This window comes from Lonchura striata, chromosome 17 (genome assembly GCF_050655825.1).
Source record: "Lonchura striata isolate lonStrDom1 chromosome 17, ASM5065582v1, whole genome shotgun sequence".
Taxonomy (NCBI): Eukaryota; Metazoa; Chordata; class Aves; order Passeriformes; family Estrildidae; genus Lonchura; species Lonchura striata.
Genome location: NC_140719.1, coordinates 6,852,601 through 6,862,899, shown reverse-complemented (window position 1 = coordinate 6,862,899; position 10,299 = coordinate 6,852,601). Strand labels below are relative to the sequence as shown.

The 10,299-nt window shown below is 59.6% G+C and overlaps 1 protein-coding gene and 1 long non-coding RNA gene across 6 annotated transcripts in view; one reads left to right on the top strand and one right to left on the bottom strand.

Moving 5' to 3' along the window:
- The window catches only part of LOC144247411 (uncharacterized), a 120,444-nt gene extending 113,558 nt beyond the window's left edge, over positions 1-6,886 (bottom strand). For 2 of the 5 annotated variants that reach the window (XR_014958776.1, XR_014958777.1), the window contains exons 1-2: positions 6,343-6,648; positions 6,014-6,107 (exon numbers count right to left, since the gene is read on the bottom strand). This is a non-coding gene — a long non-coding RNA (uncharacterized LOC144247411). Of the gene's footprint in view, positions 1-6,013; positions 6,108-6,342; positions 6,651-6,699 lie in introns of those variants that run through there. The other 3 variants (XR_014958778.1, XR_014958780.1, XR_014958779.1) reach the window with 3 other exon arrangements.
- Positions 6,887-7,132: 246 nt separating this feature from the next.
- Positions 7,133-9,724, top strand: IER5L (immediate early response 5 like). The gene has a single exon (XM_021551420.3). It carries the CDS (start codon positions 7,438-7,440, stop codon positions 8,425-8,427), a length of 990 nt encoding a protein of 329 aa, XP_021407095.1. The 5' UTR covers positions 7,133-7,437; the 3' UTR covers positions 8,428-9,724.
- The last annotated feature ends 575 nt before the right edge of the window (positions 9,725-10,299 follow it).

Genomic DNA, 10,299 nt, shown 5'->3' with positions numbered 1-10,299 from the left:
CTGCAAGGAAATAGATTTTCCGTGGCATGAAGAGCGCTGGGGGTTTCGGCACTCACACCCCGGCATCTCCGGACTCCCAGAGAGAGAGCGCCCGGAGGAGGATGCTCTGGCGGGGATGCAGGACCAGAGCGGTCCAGCGCAGCGCAGCAGCCCCACGGCGGGCGGGCCCAGCACCGCGCCGGCTGCCGATGCCCAGGCGCCGAAGGAGTTACTGGGAGAGGGAGATGTCGTTAATAAGGGAGGCCACGCGAGTGATTTTTATCTTTAAAAAGCCCACAGCCCGGGTTGCGCGGCTCCGCTAGGGAGCTCGCTCGGGCACAGCCACTGCTCCTTTAAGGTATATAACAACAAAGTGGGTGAACACGCTGGCTCCTCCCCGAGCCGGCACATTCCCTCCGGGTCCCCCAGCCCCAGCCACGAGTGGCAGCGGGGACCCCCACGCCAAGCCCCGGACTACCAGTCCCGGCACACCCCGGGGGTTTGCTCCCTGCCGGGGATTGTAGTTCTGCCGCCGGCTGTCCGTCCATCCGCGGGGCACCGTAAGGCCACGCTGCTCTCGGCCGGAGGGGCTCTGCCCGGGAACGGCTGGAGGTTCCATGGCAGACGAGCAGCCATTAACCCTTTCGGAGCCCCGCTGCACTCCAGCATTCCTAGAGTCCCTTTCAGCGGGGAAGGAGATCCCCACTGGGACCCCACCATGCCTGGGGCCAAACTGCCATTCAGCACTCCAGCGTTCGTTCCCCAGGTGAGCCAGAGCTCCAACTTTACTACAGTTTTTACCCCGACTGCCCTCCCTACAGATCTGGCAGGAACAGAGAGTTCGGTTTGGTTGCCCTCAATGCCAAGCATCATGTGGCACCCCGAGCCCTGGGCAGGTCGTGTCACTGGAAATGAGCAATGCCCATCACAGGAGCCACCCGAGGGTCCCTCACACCAGACACTGCCTGTGTGGTAAGACAGGCCCTGCCCTGCTCTGATGAATATCTAGAAACCACGGGACAGGGGAGATGGGAGGGGAAACAGGCAGGATTAGCCCTAGATCACAGGTGCCCGGTCTCCACCCCTCCCAGAACCCTATAGCAGGTGATGCCCAGCCTCCTCCGAGCCTGCTGCTCCCATCGCCAGCAGGGAGCACGATTACAAATCCAGTTCAGTCCCCATCAAGTCCTGTCCTGCTCCACCCAGGACAGACGGGAACAGGATTTGCAGGTAAGATCCCTCATTCATGCTGGCGTTGGAGACAGACTTCCAGTTTGGGTAAGAACTGTGCTCCAGTACAGCCTCATTTACAGCTGCAGCTCGGGGTCAGACCAAGTCCAGGGATCAACTCTTGGCTACACAGCAATAAAGACTGCAGGATATCTGACCTAGCAATTAAAATAAGGTCTCTATCAGATACCACAGCACAGCAAACAGCACTGGTTGCCCAGGGCACCTCATGGCTCCTGGAAGTGATGCTTTAGGGCAGCAGCAGCAAGACCCCACAGCAGCTCCTGAGGGAGTCCCCTGGCACAGACTTGCTTTCTCTCCCACAGTGTCAGAGGAGATCCTAGGATACCACATGACCCCAGGAGAAGGATGAGCACCCCATCTGTCAGGGAGGTTTAATGAGCTCCTTGGCTGGCAGGGCCCAGGGCAGCACCCAGTCCAAGGTGTGAAACGCTCATAGGAAGCAGTAGACCCCAAGTTTGTCCCCTCTTCCCAAAGGGGCAGCTCCCGAGCTTGCCAAACACCATTATCTTGCAGCTTTACCATCCTGCCATGGTTTTGCAGGAGATCAATGGCCTTCAAATGCCAGAAACAACAAGACAAGGCACCAACAGCAACCAGCACAGCTGGACAGGTTTGTTAGAGACATAGGGAAGTGCCTGTGCCAGGAGCTTTTCAATGATGCCCCTGGAGAGCATCACACAAGCAGCTCTGGGCATGAGATGAGCCACACAAATCACACCAAAACCAACCAGGACACTGCAGCCTCTCCATGTGTACCCACAGCACTGCTTACACCATCAGCAGCTTATTCCCCTCCTCATCTCTAGGAAGGAAGAGATCTGCTACTGCAGTTTGACCTGTGGGCACAGCAAGCCATCAATGGGCTAAAATACATCAGCACTGACAAGAAACCCCCTTCTCCTTTGGGTCACATCACCAGCTGGCCAACAGAGCCAGCGTTTTTCCCCTTGCAGCAGGATAAGTAGAGGCCATTCAGAAGAGGATCAGCAGTAGGATCCTGGCAGCAATAACCTCCTCAATTCCACTCTTCCAGGATAAGTCAAAAGAAGAATTATATAATTTCCATTCAAGGGACCTCTGAACACTCCAGTAGGCACTAGGAGAGTTTGTAAGCACCAAATGGGGCACAGGTGTTTGGTCACACAGCAGCAAAAGGCCATGAAGCAATGGCAGGGAAGCTTACAGAAGCGCCCATACCCTGCACAGTGGTTCCCAGGAACAAAAGAAATGAGTTGGTGAATTTAGGTAGGAGCAGACCAAATCAAAACACTGAGCATGTCATCCATGCCCAGTGCCACGGTGACACTTGGGAGGCATTATACAGCTCCCCACCTAAAAGCATAGAGAACAGATAATTAAATTGATGCTTTTTAAGTATGGTTTCAATCCCTTTTTCTCCAGGATTTTATACAAAGTATTTGACTGTGATACCAAAGCTGAAAGAAAGAGCTAACAGCTACAACAGCGAGGTGACAGCCCTACCCACAGCCTGCTCAATCAATACAGATGGATATGCCTCGCCAAGGGCTGCTGGCTTTGGGAGCTGACATGCCCCATTCCCCACACACTGCAGCAGAACCTGTGGGTCTGCCCTATAAGTCCCCTCAAGATGGGGAATAGCCTGGGGAGCCAGGCAACATTAAGCTTACCCAGCACAGAGAAGAAGGTGGCAGAAGCCAGCCCTGCTCCTAAAGCTCAGCCTGAAAACCTTGTTCTGGCTTGTTTTCCCACTAGCTTTGGGTGCCTGACTTGTAATAAGTAAGCCTGAAAAGCAGGCTCCTTTTCAGACATGCCAGGCACTTGCAGCTCCAGCTCATAGACACATCTCCAGGGAGTCAAGTTCCAGGTGCACCCAAAAAAACTCGTGTTTCAGCCAATACCCAAAGGCCTCCGTTTCCATGTCTGAGAAAAGATGGGCAGTGCCCAGGCCCAGGACTCTGAGGCTCAAGGGGAAATTGCTTTATAGCAGCCAGTCTAATTGCACTGAAATTATGAGATCAAGCAGTAAATTCACGTCTGTGTTCGTTGCTCTGGGTGGCAAAGCTGCACTGGCAAGTGCCTGATCTCCAATCGCTGCAAATTTACGTTTCATTGGAAAGGGAAGGAGGGGGTTAATGAAGGAGAGCATTGCCAGTTGGAAGTGCTACCTAAAAAGGGTTTCTCCTACTAGCTGAAGCAAAATGGTTTCTCTTGCCAGCTTGTTTACTCTGCAGCTGAGAGCAGCGGACCGCCAGGTTTTGCTGCTGGATCCTGCTGCAGGATCGATGGCTGCAAAACCAGCCCTGGCACCAGGACATCAGCAAGGCTGGACCAGGTGTGGTACAGCTGCACCATCCCCAGCCCAGGAGCAGCCCCACAGCGCCCACATCTCAGGCAGTCCCCAGGACCAGCATCATCTACACCAGAAAATGTGTAGCTCAGCACTTCAGAGAGCAAATTCTGGGCCCATTCCCTTCTCCTTTGGGGAAATAATGGTCCTGACCATATAAAGGCTAGGTAAAAGCTGGAATTGCATTTAACCAAGATGGTTCTACATGAACTGTCCACTGCAGCAGTCCTTAGGGGCCCTGCCCATAGAAAGGACACCTAAACCCCAACACCAGGGAATAGGGATGCTGGACAGGACACACAGGTTTTCCTGAGAAAGGCAAGCACCAAAACCATCCTGCCCGCCCCACCTTGCTGCTTCAGAGCCAGAAAATGGACAGGACTCGTTATCCTCTTTAGAAAAGCAGAGCTTGCAATTGTGTGCCAAGACAGGTACCAGCCAGATTCCTGTCTCTGGGAGATTTTGGAGTCCACAGGCCAAACTGAAGCAGCATGGCTCTTGCAGTGCACAACCCGTCCCAGCTCCAGGATTAAAGCCACTGTGTCTGCAAACAAAACATTGGCACCTGCCAGGAGAACCAGCTGGGGAGGAGAGCCAGCCTGCAGCTGCTGCTGCCCTGCCTGCCACAGCACGGTGCCCAGCAGCCAGCACCAGGATCAGGCCCACGTTTTACAGCCTTTATATTAATTACCCAGAGTCTAAATAAGATTAAAGTTTTAATTCCATCTTCATCTCCTAGAGGCTCCTACTGAGCTCTCAGGTTTTCCTGGTGCCACGAAGCTTCTCAGGCAGTTACAGCAGAGGGCACTTCTCTGACAGCCAGAGACAGCGGCAGCTCCTGCATCCAGGGCTGCCCCGCAGTGCCCGACCAGCCCCGAGGATGCACAACCCTCTGCAGCTCCATAAACCCAGCACTGCTGCAAGCAGAGCTCTGCAAAACCTGACCCTTCGCTGAAATGTGCAACTCGAGGCCAGCTGGGCCACTCGATGATTAAAAAGCAGAGGGCCAGCACTGGGCAGTGTCCTGAGGCCATGCTCAAGTCATAGGTGGGAAGGTGAGCAGGAGCTCGGGGCAGAGGGTGTCTGCCAGGGCAATGCTTTGTGCTTGGCCCCATCTGCACTGCCCAAGCCACCCCATCATAGTCGGCCAATGGGCAGTTCAAACTCTTAGCCTGGACCACCTAAACTGGAGTTTTATAGCTGGAGATGAGCCAGAGAGCAGCAAATGCCAGCTGAGCAGGAGAAGAAATCACTGCCTGCGCTGGCTGGGTGGAGGATATGGCACAGGTTGGCAGCAGCAGTGCTTGCTGCCCTGGTTCCCCAGTACCCATGAGGACAGAGAAAATGCTGCAGAGCTGCAGCTGTGGCTCAGTCCACAAGCACCAACTCCAACAGCCCATGATGGCAGAGCCTTTGATCTCACTGAGCAGCAGCAAGACCTGGCTCAAGCCTCCAAACACCCAAAGCTCAGCACTGACCTATACAATGTGTCCAAACCCAATCCTGCTGTATCCCGTAGTATCTGCACAGACCAGCTCCAGTTATCACCTTCTGAACCTCCAGCTGCTGTGCAGCCACAGCCCTGGAAAAGCCAACTTGCAGCCAGGGAGAATTACAAGAGAGAGCCTGGTGGAGGAGAGGATGGACACAGAACAACCCCCCACCTCCAACACTGCCTGTACCCACTGCCTTGAGCCACAGCCACCCTTTGGACGGGTTGTGATCACTTTTTATGTTATGAACAAGGAACAAGAACATCTTACAAGAGCTTGGGCAAGCACAGAGTATCATTCACCCCAGTTTGCCTGGCTGAAGGCAGATTGTGGAGAAGGTTGCTCCATGAGCATGCAAGACTTAGCCAGCTGCTCCTCAGGGAGCAGTGAGCTGCCCTAGCTCAGCTGCTGCCCCAACCACCCTTCCACAGGAACAAAATCCTCTGTGGTGCTGGGTCTGCTCCCATTTCCTTCAGTGGAGGACAGTGTCAAGCTGAGCCAGCAGAATACAGCCAGGCCAGGCAACAGGAAAAGCCCTCCAAGCATCCCCCTCAAAGCTCCCCATGGATCCCGGGTTTTGCACAGTGAGCTGATGACCCCGGTGATCACCTTGTGTCCCTGCTCCTGTGGTTTGGAGTTTGGGCTGCACAGCAGGAACAAGGGCTTCAGAGGTTTTCTTTCCAATGGGTACCCCACCACTCGCAGACACGAGGCTGCTCATAGCCACTGCCAAGGTTTGTATGCCAGGGTGACCCCAAAGCAGACACCCAGCCTGGAGAACCTCTGCAGTCAGTGGAAATCCTCCCTCCTCTCTCCCTTACCTTCTGCTCTCTACAGAAGATGCCATTTCAGAAGCGGCTCCCATTACCCCAGCACTGTAGTCCCTTCCTGGCTATCCGTGTCTGAGCCCCTTCTCCCACCCACTGCAGCCTCCTGCCTTGAGCCCCCCAGCTCTTACCTGGTGGACAAGGGCTGCTGCTCTGTGGTGTCACCAGCTTCGGTGGGTGCTACAGCTCCCCGGGCGCGGCGACTGGGTCACTCGCTGACTGGAGCTTTTAAAGAACAAACGTGGGGACACCCCTGAGTCTCTGCATCCCCCAAACCCACCCCTGAGCCCCTGCGGTCCCTAACCCCACAGGGACCGGCCCAGACCCCTCCCCTCACACCCTTCTGTGAGGAGGAGCAGGGGCTGCGCTGCCCTGCTCCACCGACACTGCCGTGTGCCCCGAGGCGGGACGGAATGCCTTAATTAGCCCATAATTAACCCGAGCGCGGTCTTGCTCTCACTTTGGGGGAAAACCAGGTGTGATTGGGGCACTTTGTGAGGAGTGACTGATGCGCGGTCCTGCCCCCACATCGGGGGAAAGCCGGGACCCCCCTCGAACGCGGGTGACGGCGGGCGCTCCGCAGGCACGGCAAGAGGCGGCCCCGCCGCGGGGGTATCCGGCAACCCCCGCGGCTAGGGCAGCCCAAAGCGGAGCGGAGCATCCGCGGGGACGGGAGTCACAGGCGGCGCCGGTACCACCGAGGGTCCTGCCGAGGATACGCGGTGCCTCAGGGGTGTCACAGGGCGGGGCGTGCCGCGCCCCCGCCCCCGCGGCGGCTCGGGGCCGCCCACCGGGGCGGGCACCGCCCCCCGCTCACCTGTGCGAGGGGAGCGGCGCGGGGAGGCGGCGCCCCGGCCCCGCCGCCGCTCGGGCGGGGCCCCCGGTGCCCTCAGCGCCCCCCGCCCAGCCCGGCCGAGCGCCCGCCGCCCTCACGGGCCGCGCCGCGCCTGGCACCATTTGAACGGCGCGAGGCGCCCGCCTCACTCCCATTGGCCGCGCTGCCCGCCCGTTAAGTCGCTCTCCGCCTTTCCATTGGCAGCGCCGGCCCCGGGAGGCGGGGCTCGCGGGCCGGCGCGGCGGTATAAAAGGCGGGGGCCGGGCGGGCGGGCGTTCAGTGTCTCTGCGCGACAGGTACGGGCTGGGCGCGGGGGGGGCGGGGGGGTGCCGCGCGCGGGTGGGCGGGGCGGGCGGGCGCGCGCGGAGGGGCGGGCGGGGGGCGGGGCCGCGCGGAGGGCGGGGCGGGGGCGCGCGCGGCGCTGGTGGCGCTGCCCGCCCGCGCCGTCCGTGCTCGGAGCGCGGCGGCGGCGGCAGCAGCGGGAGCCCCCGGCGATGCCCGCGCTGCTCCCGCCGCTGGCCGCCCGCTGAAGACACCCCTCTCTATTTGCCCCCCTTCTCCAGCGACCTCAGGCTCTTTGCCCCCTTTTCCCCTTCCCCCCCTCCCCTTTATTCCCTCCCCCCCCGCCTCTTTATCCTCCTTCCTTACGACCCTCCGCACCCGCCCGGCTGCCGTGTGGATGCGGGCCGGGGTGCCTGGCTGCGCGGGCGGCGAGAGCCGATGCTGAGGGGCCGGAGGAGGATGGAGTGCACCCTCGATGCGCAGAGTTTGATCAGTATTTCCCTGCGGAAGATCCACAGCTCCCGCACGCAGCGAGGCGGCATCAAGCTCCACAAGAACCTGCTCGTCTCCTATGTGCTCCGCAACGCCCGGCAGCTCTACCTGAGCGAGCGCTACGCCGAGCTCTACCGCCGCCAGCAGCACTACCCCGACGGCGCCCCGCTCCTCGCCATGCCCGCCTGCCCGCCGCCCGCCGCCGCCGCCCCGCCGGAGCTGGCGGCGCTCCCGCTGCCCGCCGACACGCAGGACCGCGAGGCGCGGAGCTGCGGGGCTGCGCGGGGCGGCGCGGAGCTGCTGGAGGTGCCGGTGTGCGCGGTGCCGCCGGAGATGCAGCGAGCGCCCTGCAGAGACTCGTCCCCGGGCTTCTACCGGGCCGCCGGCAGCGCCGGTCCCGGTGGCGGAGGCGGCGCGGCCCCGGGGCTGCTCTACGCCGCCGGCTGTGACTTCGGGAGCGGCGGGGCCCCGCACTGTAGCAGCCGCACCACGGTGCTGGATTTGGACACTCACGTCGTGACCACGGTGGAGAACGGGTACTTGCACCAGGACTGCTGCTCGCAGTGCCCCTGCTGCTGCCAGCCGGCACCGGGGCTCGCCTCCCCGCCGCCCGCGCCCGGCACCAAGCGCAAGTATTACCCGGGGCAGGAGGAGGAAGAGGAGGGGGTGGAGGAAGGGGAGCCGGGGGGAGGCGGGGTGGCGGGCGGCCCCCCCTTCGCCCCGTGCACCAAACGCGCCCGCTTCGAGGAGTACAGCGCCGAGCACCCCCAGGACTCTTCCAACATCTCCAACTTGATCTCCATCTTCGGCTCCGGTTTCACGGGGCTGGTGAGCCGGCAGCAGGCGGACTCGGAGCAGCCCCTCAACGGGCAGCTGTGCAGCAAGCAGGCGCTGGCGAGCCTGGGAGCCTGGACTCGGGCCATCGTCGCGTTTTAGAGAGAAGTGGGGGAGCAGACGGGGTGTGGGGGGGCTGTTGACAAAACGGGGGTGCGATCCGAGGGACGGCGGCTCCGGAGGGGGGACCCTGAAACAAAGGCAGGGAGGGGGGTTGGGGCGAGGGGAGGGGGGTGCCGAGGGGTGCGCAGGGGAGGCGGGGGGGCTGAGCCGCGCTAGTGTTTTATAAATTGTACAATAAAGAAAAAAAAAATCTAAGATCTTGGGACTTTATTTTTGCAGAGATAAGAGGGGAAAAAAAAAAAAAACAAAAACAAGCAAACAAACGAAAACAAACAACAACAAAAACAAAACCGAGGCACCTATTTAAATAATCCTCTTTGTGTCCGCTCGGGCTCTCTTCGCGGCGGGCTTCCCGGGGCCGGTGCTGGCGGCCGGTAGCGCCACGTGAGAGCCGGCACCGGCCCCGGGACCCCGCGGCGGGAGCGCCCCCGGCCCCGCTCCCCGCCCCGGGCCGCCCCGCGGCTCCCACCGCCCCCGGCTCGCTGCGCTTCAGGGCGCGGACAGGGGAAAGCCGCTGCTGCCCCGGCGCTTTTGTGCGTTTCTTTATATATTTAAAAGAACAAAAAAGGCAGAAATGAAAACACTTCAACTTTCCTCCCAGAAGAAACGTGTGCGATGTGACTTCTTCCCACCGCTTGTGCCAGGGGAGCGCTGGAGGGTTCTGAGCGCTGAATGTGGGAAGGGGAAAACCAGGAGCCGGGGGTCCCTCCGGGCTGCGCCTCGCCACGCCGGCGAGGGGGCGAGCCACCCCCGGCAGCCCGGAGCCTCCGCCTCGGTGTGTGCTTGTGATGCCGCAGGTACCCGTGTAACACGACTCACGTCTCCAATGTGTGTGTCGGGTCTGACCCCTTTTTTTTTTCTTTTCTCCCCTCTCTTTCTTTTTTTTTTTTTTTCCTTAAGTTTAACTGTTCTGGTTTTAGCCTTCCCAATCATAAAACCAGCAGTGTTTGGTCTTGTGAAGAGATTGTCTCCTGTAGAATCTCTTGATTTTTTTTTTTACATTATTTTTTTAAAGAAAAACCTTTTGTTGTAAAAAGGTGGGTTTTCTGGTCGTCGTCCCCTCCTCTTTCTTTTGCCCACTCCCAACTTCACGGTATCAGCACTGTGTGTAACTGAGGATGCTTTGCCAAACGGTCTGTTGGGGTCTTCTTTTTTTTTCTGCTCCTTTTTCTTTGTTTGTAAGCCTGTATTTTTGTGCATATGGAATTGTATATCACCGGGTAAAACTGTTCAGATTTGTTTAAATTTATAACCTTAATAAAAAGTCGATTATAAAGTTGCTGTGCCCTTGCTTTCCTTCACCCCGCAGCCCGCTGAAGCCCCTCTCCTGAGCCACTGTTTCCCCTCTGCACCGGGGAGAATTTACCGAAACTCCGACTCCCCCCCGGCCTCGGAAAAACCCCTTTGTCTCCTCCCCAACACCATCCAGATTCACCCTCTCCCCACACACACACCCGCAGCCCCCTCCGGCTGCCAGGATGCAACAAAAGCCCCCCTTGGGTCCGGCTGTGCCGCGCAAAGCGAGTCCCAGGTGGGGAAGGGAGCGGTGGGGAAGGGGTCGGAGCTCGGGTCCCCTCCCCGCGTCCCGCGGCGGGGGGAGCAGCCAGGACCCCCCGGCCCTGCCCCGACCCGCACCTGGGCAGCGCCGCCTCCTCCGCGCCCCCCGACGCGCTCGGGAAGTTTTTTTAAGTTGGAGTTTGTTATCCCCGCGCGGGGCCGCTGGGTGGTGCGGGCGGGTTTTCCTTTTTTTCCCCCTTTTTGTGCATGTGTTTTTCTCCTCCCCTCCTTTACCCCACAGGAACGAGCCGGGGCCGCTCCGCACCCCTTCAACACCCCCCGGCCACCTCAGGA